The 22,030-nt window shown below is 41.8% G+C and overlaps 2 protein-coding genes across 6 annotated transcripts in view; both read right to left on the reverse strand.

Annotated features, from left to right (window-relative positions):
* Nucleotides 1-11,175, reverse strand: part of LOC131709094 (uncharacterized) — a 29,253-nt gene extending 18,078 nt beyond the window's left edge. For all 4 annotated transcript variants that reach the window (XM_059010969.1, XM_059010964.1, XM_059010967.1 and 1 more), the window contains exons 1-2: nucleotides 11,072-11,175; nucleotides 881-1,186 (exon numbers count right to left, since the gene is read on the reverse strand). In XM_059010969.1, coding sequence (XP_058866952.1) covers nucleotides 881-1,186; nucleotides 11,072-11,132 — 367 coding nt within the window. In that variant the 5' untranslated portion in view covers nucleotides 11,133-11,175. The remainder of the gene's footprint in view (nucleotides 1-880; nucleotides 1,187-11,071) is intronic.
* Nucleotides 11,176-19,575: 8,400 nt separating this feature from the next.
* LOC131709098 (C-type mannose receptor 2-like) lies at nucleotides 19,576-21,850 on the reverse strand. Of its 2 annotated transcripts, XM_059010983.1 has the most exons (3): nucleotides 21,472-21,848; nucleotides 21,226-21,414; nucleotides 19,576-21,023 (listed from the first exon to the last, which is right to left on the reverse strand). In XM_059010983.1, the coding sequence occupies exons 1-3, from the start codon at nucleotides 21,500-21,502 to the stop codon at nucleotides 20,641-20,643; spliced, it is 603 nt and encodes a 200-aa protein (XP_058866966.1). In that variant the 5' UTR covers nucleotides 21,503-21,848; the 3' UTR covers nucleotides 19,576-20,640. The 2 variants fall into 2 exon arrangements, with proteins under 2 accessions (XP_058866966.1, XP_058866965.1); XM_059010982.1 differs by having other exon boundaries at nucleotides 21,226-21,850.
* Between the last annotated feature and the right edge of the window lie 180 nt (nucleotides 21,851-22,030).

A 22,030-nucleotide genomic window follows, 5' to 3' on the forward strand; every position in this document is an offset into this window, starting at 1 on the left:
AGTGCCTATAGAAAGTCTACACCCCCTTGAATTTTTTTCACATTTTGTTGTGTCGGTGCCTCAGAGTTTCATGCATTTAAATGAGGATTTTTTTCCACTTATCTACACACCATACTCCACACTGTTAAGGAGAAAAAAGTTTTTATTGAGAACAAAATTATATATTAAAAATACAAAAATGAAAGATCATAATTGGATAAGTTTCCATCCCCCTGAGTTAGTACTTTGTGGAAGCACCTTTGGCAGCAATTACAGCTGTGAGTATGTGGGGATAGGTCTGTACTAACTTTGCACACCTAGATTTGGCAATATTTGACCATTTTTCTTTACAAAACTGTTCAAGCTCTGTCAAGTTCCTTGGGGAGCGCTGATGGACAGCAATCTTCAAGTCGTGCCACAAATTTTCGATTGGATTTAGGTCGGGGCTCTGACTGGGCCACTCAAGGACATTTACCTTTTTGTTCCTTAGCCACTCCAGTGTAGCTTTGGCTGTGTGCTTTGGGTCGTTGTCATGCTGAAAGGTGAACTTCCGTCCCAGTTTCAGCTTTCTTGCAGAGGGCAGCAGGTTTTCCTCAAGGACTTCTCTGTACTTTGCTACATTCATTTTCCCTTCAATCCTGACAAGTGCCCCAGTCCAGTGTTAAATGATTTACCAAACATCTCTTTAAAATGCCAGCCTATGCTTTCACTGTACTTTATCACACTCTGCTGTGCTGTTACTATGGAAAACTTGACCATGCTTTCACTGTACTTTATCACACTTTGTAATATTTTTATTATGTTGCAGAACTATGATTAGTAAAATGCGTATGTGTGTGTATGATACACAAGCTGGTTCTAATGCCACTAATAGTTACTTTAAACACTACAACACACTTACTGGTGAGCAGGGTCAGAACCACTGGAGTTCCTCCTTTATAAAGCATTCCATTTAGATATTGTTGGCATTCATACCGGCCGGCATCCTCTGTGTGCAGGTGGTGTATCCGCAGAGACGAGTCAGGCAGCACCTCCAGTCTTGCAGCTCTCTCTGGCTGTTTGACTGTAATCTTCCCACCCGAGGCCAGCTCAGAAGCTGTTCCTGATCTTTGACTAAAGGTCCAATAAATGAAAGAGTTTTCATATTTCTGGAATCCTGCACAAGGCAGGGTAACAGTCTCTCCCAGAGACGAGTACCGCTCGAAACCTGGAAGGAGAAGGAGAAGAATAGTACCATTACTACCACTACTACTACTGTTTTCTCCCATGGTGCACTCTGGAACTGTCACTCTTCTGCTAACAAAGCTGATTTCATCTCTGCCTTTGCCTCCCACCTCTTGCTCGATTTCCTTGCTCTTACTGAAACCTGGCTGTCCCCTGATAACACTGTTACTCCTGCTGCCCTGTCCTCTCTCTACGTCCTGTCCCATACCCCGCGTCTCACTGGACGGGGAGGTGGGACGGGTCTTCTCCTCTCTCCCTCCTTACTCTTTTCTGTCCCCTCCGATCTCGCCTCCCTCTCTGTCAGTACCTTTGAATTTCATGCAGTCCAACTAACCTCTCCCTGTCAACTCCTGCTCATTGTTCTGTACCGCCCCCCTGGGCCTCTCACTCACTTTCTGGATGAACTCGACTATCTACTCTCCTCCCTCCCCTCTCTGTCTACCCCGACTGTCCTGTTGGGTGACTTCAACATCCATCTCTCCAACCCCAGCCACTCTGCTGGATTCCTCCCTCTCCTTCACTCCTTCGACTTCTGTCTCTCTCCGTCCCCTCCTACCCACAAAGCTGGCCGTCAACTGGACCTCACCTTCTCCAGGGCCTGCTGCCCCTCCAACCTCTCTGTCACCCCCCTGGACCTCTCTGATCACTATTTCATCTCTTTTTCTCTGTCTCTCCCCCCTCTCCCTGCTCCTCCTACCCCCACTGTCACCTCTCGCCGTAACCTCCGCTCTCTCTCCCCCTCTGTCCTTGCCTCCACTGCTCTCTCTCACCTCCCTCCTATCGACTCCTTTTCACAACTCTCCGTAGACTCTGCTACCTCCACCCTCTTCTCCTCACTCACCTCCTCCCTCGACTCCCTCTGTCCCCTCACCTCCCGACCTGCTCGCCCCTCCCCTCCCCATCCCTGGCTCTCCTCTGTGCTCCGCTCGGCAAGAATCGCACTGCGATCTGCTGAAAAGAAATGGAAGAGAACCAAACTCCCTGCTGCCCTAGACCTTTACCGCACTCTCCTCTCCTCCTTCTCCTCTACTCTCTCCTCTGCTAAATGTGCTTATTTCCAGTCTGTAATCGAAGCCTCCACTAACAACCCACGTAAACTATTCTCTACCTTCTCCTCCCTCCTAAACCCTCCCCCTCCTCCTCCCCCCTCCTCTATCTCCCCTGACGACTTTGCCTCCTTCTTCTCTTCTAAAATCTCAGATATCCGCAAACTCTTTAACACCTCTCCCTCCCCCGCACCCCCTCCTGCTCCAACCCCTACACCCACTACATTCCCTACTAACTCACCCTCCCTCTCCACCTTCTTGCCCCTCTCAGACTCTGACCTCTCCTCCCTGCTCCAGGGTCACAAACCCACCACGTGTGCCTTGGACCCCCTCCCCACTCACCTCTTTCAAGCTGCTGCTCCTGCTCTACTCCCCTTCATCTCCTCCCTCCTCAACACCTCTCTACTTTCTGGCATCTTTCCCTCTGCCTTCAAAAAAGCCTCTATCACTCCCCTCCTCAAAAAACCCACCCTCGACCCCACCTCCCCTCAGAGCTACCGTCCTGTCTCCCTCCTACCCTTCCTCTCCAAAACCCTCGAGCGGACTGTACACCGCCAGCTCTCTGCTTTCCTGTCCAACCACTCTCTGCTTGACCCTCTCCAATCTGGCTTCCGCTCTGCTCACTCCACTGAAACCGCCCTCCTGTCTGTCACCAACTCCCTTAAGTGTGCCCGAGCTGCCTCTCTCTCCTCTGTCCTAATTCTCCTCGACCTCTCTGCTGCCTTTGACACTGTTGATCACTCTATTCTACTATCATCTCTTGCTGACCTGGGGATCTCTGGCACTGCTCTGGCCTGGTTCTCCTCCTACCTCTCCAACCGCACTTACCAGGTAACCTGGCGTGGAGCAACCTCCGCACCTCACCCTCTCTTAACTGGAGTCCCCCAAGGGTCAGTCTTGGGTCCTCTCCTGTTCTCTCTCTACACCCGCTCCCTGGGCCCCCTCATCGCATCCTATGGTTTCTCATACCATTTCTATGCTGATGATGCTCAGATTTTCCTCTCCTTCCCCACCTCTGACTCCACCATCTCCTCCCGTATCTCTACCTGTCTGTCTGCTATTTCCTCCTGGATGCACTCGCATCACCTCAAACTCAACCTCTCTAAATCTGACCTCCTTTTTTTTCCCTCCTCCTCCCCCTCCTCTGATCTCTCTATCTCTGTTCCTCTGGAATCTACCACACTCTCTCCCTCTTCCTCCGCTAAGAACCTTGGAGTCACCCTGGACCCCTGCCTTTCTTATTCCCAGCACATCTCCACTCTGGCACGCACTTGCCGATTCTTCCTGAGCAACATCCGAAGAATCCGACCCTTCCTCACCAACTACGCTACCCAGCTCCTGGTCCAGGCCCTGGTACTCTCCCGCCTAGACTACTGCAACTCCCTCCTGGCTGGCCTCCCTGCGTCCGCCACCCGTCCGCTCCAGCTCATCCAGAACTCTGCTGCCCGCCTGGTGTTCTCTCTGCCTCGCTTCGCCCACGCTACTCCACTACTCCGCTCGCTCCACTGGCTCCCGATCACCGCTCGCATCCAGTTCAAGACTCTTGTACTAGCCTACAGATGCCTTGACCAGACTGCACCCAGCTACCTCCAGACCCTCATCTCTCCCTACACCCCCACTGGACCTCTCCGTTCCGCCTGCGCTAGAAGACTGGCTCTACCTCCGCTACGCTCCCCTGCCTCCTGAGCCCGCTCCTTCTCCACCCTTGCTCCGCAGTGGTGGAATGACCTCCCTACAGATGTCAGGACTGCCCAGTCCCTGACCACCTTCCGACGCCTTCTTAAGACTCACCTCTTCAAACAGCACCTGTAGAACTTCTCTGTTGTATCCTGGGACACTATCACCCTTCATTTAAATATGCTTTATTTTGCTCTTATCTGCCCCCTATTTTACTACATTTAATCCTGTACTTCAGAATATTGTAATCTGCCAAGTGTTTAACCTGTAGTATTTTGCACTTAATCATATCCTGATGTAACTATCACTATCTAATCATATCCTGATGTAACTCTCACTATTATCTGCTGTATTATTGAATTGTGGTTTGTCACACTTGAAAAAAAAAAAAATATATTGTATTTCCTGCTCTTATTGTATAACTTGTATTGTAACACTTGAATGTATTTGTATTTGCTTGCGATTGTAAGTCGCCCTGGATAAGGGCGTCTGCTAAGAAATAAATAATAATAATAATAATAATAATGGTAATACTATTATGCATTAACATAGTTTGCCCTTGTTTTGTCATATTTATTAATTTTCTTTACCTTGCCTCTCTGTGCTTAACAATGCTTGCAATATAATACAATACTATGGCAGCAGTGTGGAGTAGTGGTTAGGGTTCTGGACTCCTGACTGGAGGGTCGTGGGTTCAGTCCCAGGTGGGGGACACTGCTGCTGTACCCTTGAGCAAGGTACTTTACCTAGATTGCTCCAGTAAAAGCCCAACTGTATAAATGGGTAATTGTGTGTAAATAATAATTTAATTGTATGTAAAAATAATGTGATATCTTATAAAGTCTACTACACCCCCTTTCAAAATGTTCACCTTTTGTTGCCTTATAGCCTGGAATTAAATTCATATCCTACCCCACAACTTCCAAGTGAAAAAAATATTTTAGAAATTTGTAGAAAATGAATTAAAAATAAAAACTGAAATAGCTTGGTTGGATAAGTGTCCACCCCCCTTGTAATATTATATATTAAATTGTATATGACTGTTCATTACCTTTCGTTGTCACAACGCATTTCTGCACAGTGGATTTTTTTTGGTAATATACAAAATTCGATGCAAAGACGAGAGGCAGCGATGCGCTCTGCCTTTCCCTACCATTGAACTTGACCGTAAGCCGCTCTACTCAGTCGCGCAAGCGCGTTCCATATAGTCTCAGCAATGAGTGAGAAAAAAAGAACTTCGCGTCACTGCCTTAACTGTGTCACGTGACTACACTAATTCCATTGCACATTTAATATCGACGCATGCGTTCTTGCGGAAAAAAATGCTACGGGAACAACTGTTGGAAAGGCACAGACCTTCCCTGCCTTTGGGGCGTGTCCTTGAGTTACCGCTCTTTAGCAAACCAACCAAGCTATGCTAGCAAGTCTAACATCAACCGATCCGAAAATGAAAAACGTTATGTGTCAACTTAAACGAATCAAAACCCATACTCGGAATCGACCGATCAAGGGCGGCTCTCATCCCTGGCGCTTATTTCCATTGAAAAGGAGACTTTTAAAACTTCAGGCCAAGAGAGAGCAATTCTACAATGATGTCACGGACATCTTCATCCAGGAGAGAAGGATGGACTTCATATACAAGTAGATATGTAAGCGCAAGTATTTATTTTCATTTTAATTGTCGGGTATTGGTGAGCAAATGTTTAAAGAACAGGTTAACTGTAGATTTGGGCATTTATATAAAAACACTAACAGTATGAATTAAATCAGTGTGTACGCTTTACAGTACAATATTTTGTGGACAATAATAACCATCAATTTGACACTGAGGTCAGATTAATGTGCAAAAAATAATGTCATTGTATGTGAAAAATAATAATGTGATATCTTGTAACAATTGTAAGTCGACCTGGATAAGGGCGTCTGCTAAGAAATAAATAAATAAATTAATTAATAATAATAATAATAATAATAATAATAATAATAATAATAATAATAATAATGTAGGTATTGAAATTCAGTGCCATCTGTCGGTTGAATCGTGTAATTACATCGGGGTTTTTGTTGAGCTGCGTCAATAACAGTCTCGTTCCCAACCGTGCATAATTAGAATTCTGCTCTCTATAAGCCTGCCAATCGAATCTATGTAAATTGGGGTGTGAGACTGGCCAGTGCCTACCCAACCACTGACCTCACCACACGATACTGCATTGTCTTGTGCACCTTTAAGATTCTGGTATTAATGCAGAAGTGAGTCCGGTCCCATGAGATAGGCTACGGAGCTCTTCAGCGCGCAGCAGATGGGGACTGAGGAGCTGAATCAGTGTTGAATCTCACTGTCGAGAAACAAGATGTGAGAAAGCTGACTGCCCTTCACGTCAGCCCAACATTAGTGATGTTTTATTATGTTTAGAAAGGCATTAGGTATTGTTGTAATGAGTGCTGTTGAGACGGGTGATTTTGTTTGTTTTTAACCTTTGTACACATGTTGATCTTTTTACATTTTAAGCCAGTGTTATTTAAATTGAATGATTAAAACATCGAATTTTAAGGCAGAACCGCCCTCGATTTTTTATCACTTAAAAACCAATTAGTTTACATGAAGACATTCTGATAGTATTAACATTTTTCCAACCGTCCTGCCCTTATCCTCTAAACATGTTAATCATATTTTATTTTGTGTTTTAAATATTTTGTTATTAGATATTAGAGTGTGGAACATTTTGTAGAAGATTCTATCTGGCTTGGCATGCAACAATAATATTTCTTCAATTGGATGTATGCTATTAGTGTGTAGGCTATATTGTGGTCATTTGGAGGACTTGAAAGAACTGAGTGCCTTTGCTATTGTATTGTGCTTGACTGTGCATGTCAAAGGATAACAGTGTGCCATCCGGAGATGTCCTGCAGTGTGTTGAAGCCATACTTTCTATTTTGTGGATGAAATGTCTTTGTTCTCCAGTTTTAAATTATAGTCTAATCCTAAAAAATGTAAACATTATACCATACATTTAGTGTATGCAAAATACAATTTATTCAAAATGTTTAAACTATTTTTGGGGGGACCAGGAGATGTAAATAGTCAGATTATTTTCCCACATGGTTTCATGTGGTGGGTACATCCCGCATTAACATTTTTTAAAATGCAGTATTGCACCGATAGCCTTGCAGCCAAATAATATTTCTCAAGAAGAGGCAAGGATAGCCCTCCTAGTTCAGAGAGGGAGAGTCTCTTTATTCTGGGCTGGGAACCTTCCATAGAAAATCTACCCAACAGTGACAGCATATGCTCCACTGTTAATTCTAATTATTATACTCATTATTGGTAGCCTAAAACTTAGTTCCATTCTCCACATAATATCATTATTTAAATGCAAATAAAGATTTTCCCATCCAACTAACAGTATGATTTTTCATGGACCTGGCTCCCCAAATAATATCTATAGATCAATGTCTTCATCTTTTTAGGTGTAAAGTTGACTTCACTGGCACTGTAAATGCGGGTAGGAACATGTGCACCATTACTCAACATTGGTTAAACCCATAGAGTCCACTCACTATTTTCTGTAGGAGTCTAACCCTGTTTTAGAATAATTTTAACTCATCTTGTGGACACAAGTTTAAGAATAGTTTAAGTATGTTTTTCCAATAACATTGGGAACAAATCTAAACAATGCTACTTTGATGAACAATTGAAACAAGACTTTAACTGAAGTGATATTGTGTGTATTTAAAAACAACAAAAATACAGAAATCGGAGCCAATTGAACATTAATTGAGTTTATCTACAAGTTGTGAAGTAACTCACAATGCAATGCTAAATGCAATTAAACTACTTCTGAACTGAAACATAATGCAGCCTTCATTCTTTCCAACACAACAGATGCTGCTTAACAACGTTACTGTACGTACTGTGCTACGAATCCTGCACGTGTGCATAATCATAGAGAAGTCTGCTTGATTATGAAAATGCAAATGTTTGTTGAAATTATTTCTAACTTCTATATTCTACTTACGTTTGTTAAAACTTAATAAAAGTAGTCATCATTTTTTATGAGTACTCAAGTAAGCATTTGATTGTTAACCCTATATATATATATATATATATATATATATATATATATATATATATATATATATATCACCTCGGTTTTAGGACTCATCCGAACAATGGAGCACAAGGAGGTTAAGTGACTTGCTCAGGGTATCACACGTCAAGTCAGTGTCTGGGATTGAACCTGGAACCTCCTGGTAACAAGCCCTGTCTTTAGCTAGATGCCTTCCTCAGTGTGTATTCAAACTAAATTCATTACAAAGTTCATCAAAAAGTTCATTACGTTTTATATAATGAATGGGTGAATGGGTGATTATTACATTCATTTGTTCTTAAAGGGAAAGAGTTAACATTACAATAAAACAATACACACAAGTTGTTTTCAATGAATTATTTTACAATGAATTCTTCTGCAACAGTCCTATTACAAAAATGCAACCAATGAAAGTTCCTCATTTAAACCTCCAGGAGATTCAGTTTGACACATATGTATTAATTTAACTTCTTTTTGTATTATATCACAATCTCCAGCCCTCCTTGGATTCTTAATTGAGGAATGATGCAAATTGCAAAATTGAAATGTCCCAGGAGTGAAAGAATGTTCAGTTTAGAAATAGAATGGTTGATCTTAAAGGATTGAATGAGAGAGAGAATGCGTTCCAGTTTATCGGGAGGCAGTCGGGCTTCAAATCGAATAGTATCCAAAGTTATTCCTAGGAACTCAAGAGAGTGAACTGGACCGATGGTTTTCTCCTCTGAGAGGGGGGTGCCGACTGCTGAGAAGAGAGACCTGAGTTCTAAGAGTGCTTCAGCTGGAGGGGCTGATGGAGGAGATATAAGGAGAAAGTCATCCAATAAGTGCATCAGAAAGGGGATGCGATTTAATATTGAGTAGAATCCAGCAGACGGCTTCGGAAAGGGAATCAAAGATCTTAGGGCTGCTGCGACATCCAAAAGTTAGTTTAGTGGGGAAGTAAAATTGCCCCTTCCAACAGATACCAAAACAATGACAGAGATAAGGGGGTATAGGCATGACTTTGAAGGCATCAGAGATGTCTGCTTTAGCTAAACAGGATCCCCGTCCTTATATGTTGATGGAACGGATAGCATCATGGATAGAAAAACCATTAGTAAGGCCAGAAATTAGATAATGAACAAAAAAACAAAATGATCAGGGTAATATTGTAGAGCATCTGCTAGAGCAGGGATGCTGATGGGGGTAGAGGCGGTTAGTAATGATGAATGCCATTTAGATGAAAGAGGGCAGAGGGCAGATGGAAGAGGATTAATAATGTGAATGAGCATCACCACACAAACTGCACATATGTAAAAAAACAGCATCCTTTGGAAATGCAGAATGAGGAATTTAAAATATTGCACAGCTATCTGCCACTGGAATATTTGATAGGTCTTCCATGAGAATCTTTGCTTGTTCAAAAAGCAGGCGGAGCTGAAGAATGAATCGGAGAAACTGCAGATGCACGGTTCCTAAAAAAAGGAGTGTTGTTGAGAGCAGGGGAAGAATAGTTTGAGGCTGAAGAGGAGGAGGCTGCTTTTGGACACAGAGTGGTAGAATGGGTGGTGGAAGCACAAACTCTGCAAGCATTAGCACGGAGACCAGTGAAGAATCTATTAAACAGATCAGGATCAGGTTGAGACCAAATTGATCTGTGTATTGTCCAATGCTAACCGAGAAACTAGCCAGTTCCTGTCGTCGGTGAGCATAAACTTCACAAAGCACATTGCGAAAAACAGAAAATGCAAGCACAAATTCTCCAAGAGTAAGATTTTTACACAGTCGAGGATTCCGAGATTTTAGAGTAACAGACAAATCTCCACAGTCAACTAGACTTTGATCCAGAAATTCTGAGGTTGCAATAAGTATAGAGACCAAATTAACGTCTTTACCTTCAATAATATTGCGTCTCAGTTGAGGAGAGAGAGAGTGGTGATGAACTACTGAAGCAGAAGAGGATCCACAACTAGAGGCGGATGATGGAGTAAAGATTGGCAGCTTGAGAGCTGGTGTGGGCGTGGCTGAAGCAGCTGGAGTGGCGAGCCCTGCTGCTGGTGTCGTGCTGAATTCTGCCCCTTTGAGATATATGCATGCGTGACTTTCGTTGAACTTTGTCCGTGTGTTTACTTAGGCTATTAATGTATTCATTGACGTGGTTTACCATGAACATTCACTATATCTAGCCTCAGACGACATATAATTTTGAAATAGGAGTTTCGAAACTCAAATTAAAAGGTAGACGCATTTAAAATCATCTAAACGTATAAATCATTCGCCCTTTTCCATACACTACATGCATAATAGGAGTACAGTATTAGCAGTAAGCCGTAATCTTTATTAGCAATGGAATATTGCACTACAATAACTGAATTGCGAATAGCAGTTTGATAAGTTTGATGCATAATCCAAACAATGTTAACGTAAGCGTGGAAGGCCTCGGAATAACACACGGAGAGAGCAGTTTCAGGTGAAGGGTAACCGAAATTTATTTACAAATAAACAAAACAAAAACTGGTTCAACAAATGAAAAGTTGGTACTGCCCCTTTAAATAGATGACCATTTACAAAATGTAATTACAGGTTCCAGGGAGAAGCGCTCGTATCTACAACAATATTGAACCGAAGTCAAGTCTGTGAATGATCCGTGCCGCCCACAGGTACTTGCTTTGTGATCTTCTGAAGCAATGTATACCTGCTCAGGTGCATTCCCAGTCCCAGGAACTCTGCCCTGACTAGTGGAGAGGCTGCCCCTTTTGTATACCTGAATTCTGCGATTATCCCATTACCTGGGATTGGAACTTGTTTTAATCAACACATCAAAGCATGGATTTAGTTAATACCTGCTGCTAAATACTTCTTAAAAGCAATTCCGAGTACGATCCTCAGCACACCCTGAATTGAAATATCCACCTTGCTTTCATTTTCACAAGCCTTATTGCCCTGAGTTTTGAACTCAGCTATGGACCTCTTCCCAGGCGTGTCTATGCTTTAATACACACCTTTAATTTGAACAGACCGCTGCTGGTGAAAGCTGATCTTATATATTAATATTTAAAAAGAATAATAATTACTTACCACACCCGGCTCTCCAGCCGAGTAACAAGAAACACAGACATGAAGCTCGCAAATTCTTCATTGTTAGTTTCAAATGAAATGTGCAGCTTATCTGTTAAAATACAAATCCGCACGGATGAAAATGCAGAAGTGACTGTCTTGTTGCAAGTTTCCTGTTTGTTTCACAGGAGAAAAAATGACCAAGCTGAAACCACGACCACAATGACCAAGGAGGATGGAAATGACATTTTATTCTTAGATTTGCAATTCTGGTATTGCTCTTGTGAATTGCCTCACTGGTGTGAGTCTTGATCTGCGGGTTCACCTACACAAAGATCTCTAAACCAATGTAACAGCAAGACAGAGACGCAGAAGCCAGGAAACTGCAGTACAAGCGCTAAAGCAAACTTTAATAAAGAAAAATAACACAAAAATACAAACAAAAAGGCACAATAATACTGTGCAGGCTGGGCAGAGCCTTCACTGAACTCTACAAAAACACTATGTGCAGAAACAGAGTAACAAAACACAGTGTACATTCACCAAACTCCTCTCTCCAAATGGAGCCCTGGGCTCTCCTTTTATGGGATCTATTTAATCAATAATTAGCGATTATCTAATTAAGGCTCCAGCCACATTCTCATGTTTTTCTCATGTTTTTGGCAGGGAGGAATTAACCCCATCCCTGCTAAACACCAATAAATATACAATGCCTATAGAAAGTCTACACCCCCTTGAATTTTTTTCACATTTTGTTGTGTCGGTGCCTCAGAGTTTCATGCATTTAAATTAGGATTTTTTCCCACTTATCTACACACCATACTCCACACTGTTAAGGAGAAAGTTTTTTTTTGAGAACAAAATTATATATTAAAAATACAAAAATGAAAGATCATAATTGGATAAGTTTCCACCCCCCTGAGTTAATACTTTGTGGAAGCACCTTTGGCAGCAATTACAGCTGTGAGTATGTGGGGATAGGTCTGTACTAACTTTGCACACCTAGATTTGGCAATATTTGACCATTTTTCTTTACAAAACTGTTCAAGCGCTGTCAAGTTCCTTGGGTAGCGTTGATGGACAGCAATCTTCAAGTTGTGCCACAAATTTTCGATTGGATTTAGGTTGGGCTCGGACTGGGCCACTCAAGGACATTTACCTTTTTGTTCCTTAGCCACTCCAGTGTAGCTTTGGCTGTGTGCTTTGGGTCGTTGCCATGCTGAAAGGTGAACTTCCGTCCCAGTTTCAGCTTTCTTGCAGAGGGCAGCAGGTTTTCCTCAAGGACTTCTTTGTACTTTGCTCCATTCGTTTCCCTTCTATCCTGACAAGTGCCCCAGTCTCTGCCCATGAGAAACATCCCCATGACATGATGCTGCCACCACCATGCTTCACAGTAGGGATGGTGTTCTTTGGGTGATGCGCTGTGATGGGTTTGTGCCAAACATAACGCTTTGCATTTAGGCCAAAAAGTTCAATTTTTGTTTCGTCAGACCACAAAACTTTTTGCCACATGGCTACAGAATGTGTTTTTTTGCATACTTCAAACAGGATTCAAGGTGGGCTTTCTTGAGTAATGTCTTCCTTCTTGCCACGGCACCATACAAGCCAGATTTGTTGAGTGCTTGGGATATTGTTGTCACATGCACAGTTTGACAAGTCTTGGCCATAAAAGCCTGTAGTTGCCATTGGCCTCTTGGCAGCCTCTCTGATCAGTCTCCTTTTTGCTCAGTCATCTTGTTTGGGGGGACTGCCTGATCTAGGCAGGGTCTTGGTGGTGCCATACACCTTCCACTTCTTAATAATTGTTTTGACCGTGCTCCAAGGGATATTCAAGGCCTTTGATATTTTTTAATACCCATCCCCTGATCTGTGCTTTTCAACAACTTTGTCCCGGAGTTCTTTTGAAAGCGCCTTGGTGCTCATGGTTGAGTCTTTGCTTTGAAATGCACTACCCAGCAGAGAACCTACAGGAACTGCTGAATTTATCCTGAAATCATGTGAATCACTACAATTTAACACAGGTGGAGGCCACTTAACTTGGTGTGTGATTTTGAAGGTGATTGGTTACACATGAGCTAATTTAGGATTGCTATTACAAGGGGGGTGGACACTTATCCAACCAAGATATTTCAGTTTTTATTTTTAATTAATTTTCTACAAATTTCTAGAATATTTTTTTCACTTCGAAGTTGTGGGGTAGGATGTGTAGATAAATGAAAAAAAAAAAAAAACGATTTTAATGCATTTTAATTCCAGGCTATAAGGCAACAAAAGGTGAACATTTTGAAAGGGGTGTAGACTTTCTATAGGCACTGTACATGAGCAGAGCTCTCGCTCTACCACATCAAGCCCTTTTATACCTAACCTGTGCTTACATCATTCTTCAACAACCTCTGCAACTGTTTCCCAGTATAGGTTGGTATCCTCTCTTACCTTTTCTTGATTCTTTTAATAACATGCCCAGAATTCATGAGATATATTACTACAAGAGATTGCAAGACAAAGGAAGAGTACAAGATACCAACAACCTCCATACATCATACCCAAATAAGAAATGTGTGTCCTTATCAGTGACTTTTCACAAGCCTTCACTTTGAATTCAAGGAAATACTCAGACTTAGCGTAACAACATATCAAATAGCAGAATATTTCAAAAACAATATCTTTTAAAACGCTTGTGGCTCCTCTCGTATAGTTTCTATATGAGACCCATTCCCTCTTGAGAGAGGCTCCTCTTTTATAGAGTATGAGCTCCATGTGTTCCTCTAATTATGTAGAGACTGACTCCTCTTGTGTAGAGTCTATGAGCTCCATGTGTTCCTCTAATCATGTAGAGACTGACTCCTCTTGTGTAGAGTCTATGAGCTCCATGTGTTCCTCTAATCATGTAGAGACTGACTCCTCTTGTGTAGAGTCTATGAGCTCCATGTGTTCCTCTAATCATGTAGAGACTGACTCCTCTTATATAGAGTCTATGAGCTCCATGTATTTCTCTAATCATGTAGAGACTGACTCCTCTTGTGTAGAGTCTATCAACTCCATGCCTCGAATCATGTAGAGACTGACTCCTTGTGTATAGAGTTTATGAACTCCATGCCTCTAATCATGTAGAGACTGACTCCTCTTGTGTATAGTTTATGCCCTTACAAAAGTTTAACACAGTATTTTTGCAGTTTTCTAATCTAATCTGCATTTGTGACCCCTGGTCCTTGTTTCTTTTTTCAGGTCGAAAAAGTCCCCTGGGTCTAGAGCAGCAATATCCTTTTTGTAACAAGGTGACCAGAACTGAACACAATATTCTAGGTGAGGTCTTACTAATGCATTGTAAAGTTTTAACATTACTTCCCTTGATTTAAATTCAACACTTCTCACAATATATCCGAGCATCTTGTTGGCCTTTTTTATAGCTTCCCCACATTGTCTAGATGAAGACATTTCTAAGTCAACATAAACTCCTAGGTCTTTTTCATAGTCTCCTTCTTCAATTTCAATAAATCCCATATGATATTTATAATGCACATTTTTTTTTGCCTGCATGCAATACTTTACACTTTTCTCTATTAAATGTCATTTGCATTGTGTCTGCCCAGTTCTGAATGCTGTCTAGATCATTTTGAATGACCTTTGCTGCTGCAACAGTGTTTGCCACTCCTCCTATTTTTGGGTTGTCTGCAAATTTAACAAATTCTTACAAAGCCACTTCTCCTTCCTTTGCTAAAGCTTCCATACTGTATCTGTGAACTGATCGTTTTTTTAAAACTGAAGACTGAAAATGGAAAAGCAGCTCTGTGATTTACTTGTGCGCCTGATTCTGCTTACCTGGGGTTTCGGAGCTGGTGTTGCTGGTAAGCGCTGGTGTTTTGGGGGTTTAAAAAGTCAAGCAGAAAAATGGTTTCTGTCTTCCTGTCTCAGCGTTGAAAATAAGAATATAAAATAAAAAAAATGAGAATTAGGGCAATGTGGTCTCCACACAGCACAGCTATCACAATAGAAAGAGACTGCGTTACAGCAGACATTTATACAAGAGACTAAAGAACATATCTATCTATCTATCTATCTATCTATCTATCTATCTATCTATCTATCCATCTTTCCACAGCACCCTGTCATATATTTTTAATAGTATGTCCTTAAATAAGAATAATTACAGTACAGCTCATTTTAATGTGAGGTCATTTCCAACTCATACAAACTACCTTGATAGAAAAACATTTCAGATGACTGAATCACATCACTAGCAGGGTCTACTATGTACAGTGTGTTATTTTAAATTCCATTTGTTTTTACTGACAGTAATAAAAGTAGACTTGTTCATAATCTCTAACGATGCTATTAAAATGATTCAAACACTGCTGTTTAGGATATTTAGATGTATTTCACATACGTGTTACCTTAAAAACTTGAGCACACACTATCTGCTCAGTGAGGATTTCAAGTCAGTGCAGCCCGTTGTCATGTATAACCCCCAAGCGCTGCAGATACTGGGATCCAGCTGGACAGGTTACATGCATAATGGGACCGGATGCAGGGGTAATTAATACAATTAAAAGTAGCTTCCATGTATGCTGGTTCTCATCTGCTTGGGGGTCTCAGTGCCTTATTGCTGGTGTAAATTGAACATTTCATTGGAAGGGGAGGGAGGGATAACTATAAATGGAGGTGAGGATGGGTTAAAAAGTGTATGGTGCTTTTAAAAGCAAAAAAGGGGTTACAAGGGGGAGGATCTGTGCCTGATAGTTGGAAAGTCATCTTTATTTGATTCACTGTTTTTTGTATGTTTTCAGCAATTGAGTCCTCACACACTTTCAAATGATTTCACATAAAAACATCCTTATTATAACACAACCACAAGCCAGCCACAAAAAAAAACATGCTTGATACCCAACTCTCCGGCTTTGAATACCAGTGGGCAGTGAGGGCAGTCGCTCCCGTCTCCTCTGTGTTTGATCCCCACACCAACTCTCTGGCTTCGAATGCCAGTGAGCAGTGAGGGTGGTTGCTCCCGTCTCCTCTGTGTTTGATCCCCACACCAACTCTCTGGCTTCGAATGCTAGTGAGCAGTGTGGGTGGTCGCTCCCGTCTCCTCTGTGTTTGATCCCCACACCCCAGGGAATCAACATCACATCCGAATCCTCAGCAGAGAGCATTCCCTTTTGACTGAGGCCACAGACCTGTCTAAACAAGGGTTTGGATTGCTTTTAAATTCACACAGAGCTTGGTCACAGGCACACTCCCCCACTCTCACTGGACACTCAAATAAAAACTCAAGCCCTTTGTCCAACAGATCACCTTGACTGTGTAGCTGGACAACTTGTTGAGATTCTCAAAAGAACAGACCCCTTAATTAAAACAGGGCAGTAACAACAGAACCAGGCCTATTTCATTTACTGTTATAGAAAGATTTTTAATATTGGAATCATACAGGGCAAACTATTCTGTTATTGTTATTATATTTCCAGGTTTGGAGCGGTACTCCTCTCTGGGAGAGACTGTTACCCTGCCTTGTGCGGGATTCCAGGAATATGAAAACTCGTTAATTCATTGGACCTTTAGACCTGAAACAGCTTCTGAGCTGGCCTTGGGTGGGAAGATTGGGTGTAATGGAATGTTTTATAAAGGAGGAACTCCTGTGGTTCTGACCCTGCTCACCAGTAAGTGTGCTGTACTTAGAAAAACAATGACATCTCTTTATTTTGAGTGTCATAAGTATTTAATTAATATGCAATTAACCATTTGCTGAGTTACATGTTAATAAACAGTCAATAAAAAAGACCAATATAACAAAGCCTGGTATGTAAAGTTTCTAATACCCTATTCACACAATCACAATTTGAAAACGTGATTGTGTATGGCAGCCATGTGGTTTGAATGCACAGTATTTAGGTAGTGTGGATAGCATGCAGAATAATATCAGAAACATACATAACAGCCTTTTTTTAATGGAGGAGGCAACTAGAAAGTCTCAAAAACCGTACTCAGAGTACATATGAAATATGAGCTCAAGTGGCAGTCTAACGATAGATACACACATGCATGTCATGTCTATTGACTGTTTATTCACATGTAATTAAACTTCAGTAAATGGATATCTGTTTTATTTGTTACCATACAAAATTGCATAACTAAATACTAATGGCTGATTACTATATGCTGTGTTGTTAAAAGTAGTTTTTCTCATGTTTAAATTTGATTTATATATATTGCATCTCAAACCTTAAATACATACCGCACCCACTATCATAGCTATGACAATTGGTTCCACGTGATAATCTATTATAAAATGAATACTAATTATATCGTTAGGTTAAATAATTGATTGACTTACATATTAACAACCTTTTTATATGACAGTGGGTCAGGTATGTATTTAAGGTCTGAGATCCACATTTCATGTTCTGCTCTGATGAAAACATGTTGTTGAAACGCTTAAGATCATTTTTGTAAGAATAAAAACCTTGATTGTGGATGTGGAGTAGCGAAATAGGTTAACGCAGGCAGGTGCATCACACAGGGCAAAGGAGCCGGCTCCTTTGCAAGGAGCGTATATCGGGCTTATGTCTTTGTGTGTGATTACGTCACCTACTACCCCTGCTGCTGCCTTCCCCCATGCACACTACACTCTCCCCTGCCAGTCTCAAGTCTGCCACAGACTTGCTCACCAGGCTACAGTCCCACGAGTGCGTGCCGGGGTACCTGCGTCCACTTCAGACACCAATGTAGCAAAATAAATTATCGCAGGCAGGCGCATCTTACAGAGCGAGTCAACCCACAAACACAGGCGGAAGGTGGGCGCGAACCCGAGACTTTTCGCACTAAGCATAGCGCCGATACCGCTGTACAAAAGAGCCGGCTGCTTTGCAAGGAGCCTATATCGGGCTCATGTCTTCGTGTGTGATTACGTCACCTACCAGCCCTGCTGCTGCCTACCCCCATGCAGGAGCAAAATGTACCATATTCGAAACTTTATTTTGCGTGTCACAATCAGTGTTGCGCTGTGCACAATAATGTATGCATAGCGCAATTTGGCGGGAGTGGCCGACAGTTTGCGAGATCCTGCCATGTTCGAAACACGAGACACAAACTAACGCTTTTAAAAAGCAAGCCTTAACTCCGCGCGCATCACGCCAGCACTCACTCAGCCAATCACTGAAGTGAAATGCAGGCGCTTTCTGAGGTTCTACAGCAATAGAAAACACCCAGTGATCATACAAGGTTCCGTCCACATATGATTCTATTCAAAAAAAGATTGTGACAGCAGCATCACAGTGTTAATATATGTTTAAAAAATATAAACACGTGATTCTAACTGGATTATTAATATTATTAATTTTTGTTGTTTGTTTGTTGTTGTTGTTGGGCGACTTACAGTTCTTACAAAAAAAAAAAAAAAAAACACACATTACAAAACTCAGATCAGTCCAGACACAGAGCAATAGCGGTCTGATAAACGGGATCACAGTTAATACTGAGAAAGAAAAAGAAAAATAAACGGATGGTACTGTAACAGAAAACAAGAACGTCAAAAAATGTAAATGAATTTGAATAGGTAACATGTACTCATATTTGTGTGACACCATGGGCAGTTGGAAGGGGCTTTACGCAGGAGTATGAGTAAGGGATACACATGCGCAGACTGCATCCACAGGCAGCGTTCTTGACCGGCTTCATGCTGAGATTCCCGTCTTCGGGGCCTCCCAATAGAGTAGTGTTTTCAGCATTGTGGGTTTGTTTTACAGTCCACACTTCTGTATATGTTCATGTATAGTCGGAGCTACTCAGAACACTGGTTGACAGGCGCGTTTCTGTAAAATAAAGACTGGAGTTTGATGCTACAGATATATTTTGTCCATCTCTTTCATGTTGACACGTATCCAAGTTATATGTTGAATAGCCTGCACTGTACTGTGGTCCATTGCTTCATTTCTCCATTTAGTAGCTTATTTATATATTTGTGGGGGTGGGCGTGCAACTTCGGGGGTGCCAATGCTACCGATGTGTGATGAGCTTTGATTCTGCATTCCATGTGCAGGTAACATTTGAGTGTAGACTCGTCTGAGGAATATCGATTGGTCTGTACTGTTAACAGTCCATTGTCGTGTAGTATTCCAGTTCTGCGCATTCACGCGTAGCTCTTGTGTATTTCTGCTATATTGGTATTGATTGCGCAGGTGGTTTTGCGAGGCACAAACACATTTGCTATTTTCCAACTTCGCGCAACTGTTTTGTGCCGTGTTGGAAAATATCAATTCGTGTGCAAAAGCACAATGTTTTGCAAATATCTGCACCCATGCCTTTTCACGGTTACAGCTCGTTCAAAATGCAGCGCGCAGGTGCTTACTATAACGCTAGATGGCAGTACAACCACAGAAATCTTTTATTCAGGCAAGCTAGGTACTGTATAACAGTCACATTCAATAAATTTTAAGGGACTAAAAATGTTTAGTTCATGATGAAATATATTTCAGGTTTTGTTATAATTAGAGAAACAAACAAAAGAGATTAAACAAACAATATTCAGATCAAATCATTATTTATTTTTATACCAGCAAAACATACAAGCTGACCCTGGGATCCTTCAAGAAGCTGCTTGATGAGATTCTGGGATCGATAAGCTACTAACAACCAAACGAGCATGATGGGCCAAATGGCCTCCTCTCATTTGTAAACTTTCTTATGTTCTCATGAATATATTCAAAAATACAGAATATAAATAGACAGAAGAGACTCACTCGGTACATAATGTAGTTTCTATTTTGTTTAGTTAAATATGATTACAGTTTGCCTATTCACTACATTCATCCAAGAGTAGCATTAGGTGCAATCTGCATCATCAGAAACCAGGCCCTGTTGGCTGTCTAGTTTGTGTACATTCCTTACTGAAATATGTAAGCATTATTTAAATGTGTAAAACCTACTTAAATATAATAGAATCTTTTTTTAAAGGCAAAAAGCAGAAATTAGAAAAATATTAAATATGACCCTTTCACCCTTTCTACTTCCCTCTTAACAATACATCCTATATGATGTATTACAGTTCAAACTCTCTCCAATGGTCCGGCCTCAATCAGACCCAGTGACCTACAGCACAGGTACCAGGATGCAGCAGTTTATCTACAGCCTGGCATTTTAAATAGCTGCGTATCCTGAACTAAAAGAAAAACAAGTGAAAAGCAGCTTCTGAAAAGACGCCTCAATGCTGATTGTGAGGAAGTGAGGAGGGGAATCATATTAGTGTTGCGCTGTGCCATGAACCCCATAAGACAAGCATTGTGCACTGAAGCCTGTGCAACACTATAATGCTTCCCCACCTCACTTCCTCACAATCAGTATTGAGGAGTCTTTTCTTAAGTAATTATTGCCCCTTTAAGATTGCTACACAGTCATTTATTCTACAGGACTGGCATTGCCAAACTCTGTCAGATACAAGATTTTGTTTTGCTTTATTGTTCACGCATGCCACGTTTGTACAACAGAATTTAAACTCAGATATTTCCATAACGTTTTTGTAAATCACTTTTTTTTTTGACTAAAGTGACTTTATACTATAGAATGTTTGAGAAGCAGTGCTATAGAACCTTTCTGATGTGTTTTTAACCTTTGAAACAGATAAAGGGGAGCTTTTCATAGCAGCACAGATCATTCCACTCAGCCCCCCCATCCTCCCCCAGCACCATCTCCCCACAGTGCTCATAGTAAGGATTGTTGGGCTCCCCAGGGGCCCAGTTAGTGTAGTTTAGGGGGGCCCTCTTATCCTTACCAGCAACCCAGTACCATTTATCATACACCACGGTTCTGTGCAGGCCGATCCAGAATCGCGACGCAGTGCTGTTCCTGACGAGCTCCGACACTCTGTTCTGTGCAAACAGGCTTGTGAGGCTCACTAGGTCAGTGTAGTGATCCCTGCAGTACTGCCAAGCCTCTGGCCAGACCATACTGTCAGAGATCAGGTGGAGCTCCTCAGGGATTGGAGTGACTGGTAAAGAAGATATAACAATGAAAATAATAAATAAAACTAATAATAATGAATACAGTCACTAATACAGCCCATCCAAATGCAGCTTTGTTGAAATCCTGCTTCAGTCTGCATTTCATTATGAGAGCTGTGTGGTTCAGATTATTGGTCAGTTTAGGCTACTAGGGTCTAGTTTCACTGCACCCTACGACATGGTACCCACCTGTTACTGCAGGTGAAGTGCCAGAGAGCCAGGAGCTTGAGTGCCATGGGGAGCTGGCTCGAGAAGAGGTGCCGCCCATCGTGGAAGGCTGCTGGGATTGTTCTCCTCCATCTGGTGTTTGGGAAGTGGCTGCCCCGGTGGTTGGAGAGCTCTGAGAGTCAGACTGAACAGTGGTGGTGTCCTGTGGATCTGTGGAAATGATCACATATCCCTGACCATACACCAGCCATTTGACTCTGTACCCACCCGCTGCTGCAGGAGGAGAGGGGCTGGCCATCGTGGAAGGATGCTGGGATTGTTGTTCTCCATCTTCTGTTTGGGAAGAGTCAAACTGAACAGTGGTGATGTCCTGTATATCTGTGGGAAAAAAATCACATAGAAAGAATCAACCAGCCTGCTAATTACCACACTGTTCTGTGCATTGTGTGGTGGTGTCAGGATGTGCTGTCCTAGTATCTGCTGCTCAGGGAATGAATCTACAGTGTGGGGGAGTCAGGATCTGGAGTGTGAAATTGTTTTTTAAAGCCTTGGTTATTGACCGCTCAACTACAGCAAACTGATATTTAATTTCTTACCTGTTTAATGTCCTATTTTGTGTATTCTAAGTAATTATAGTTAGTAGACATGTCAAAGAATGATGAGCAGAAACCACAATGGAAAATCACTCAGCACACACACACACACACGCACACGCACGCACGCACGCACACACACACACATGGATATTAACAGGTAAGAAATGAAACATTCTGATCAGGTAGCTGATAAAGAGCGTCTCTATAACTCAGAAGTGACTTGCCTTTGT

Source organism: Acipenser ruthenus, chromosome 41 (assembly GCF_902713425.1).
Source record: "Acipenser ruthenus chromosome 41, fAciRut3.2 maternal haplotype, whole genome shotgun sequence".
Classification (NCBI taxonomy): Eukaryota; Metazoa; Chordata; class Actinopteri; order Acipenseriformes; family Acipenseridae; genus Acipenser; species Acipenser ruthenus.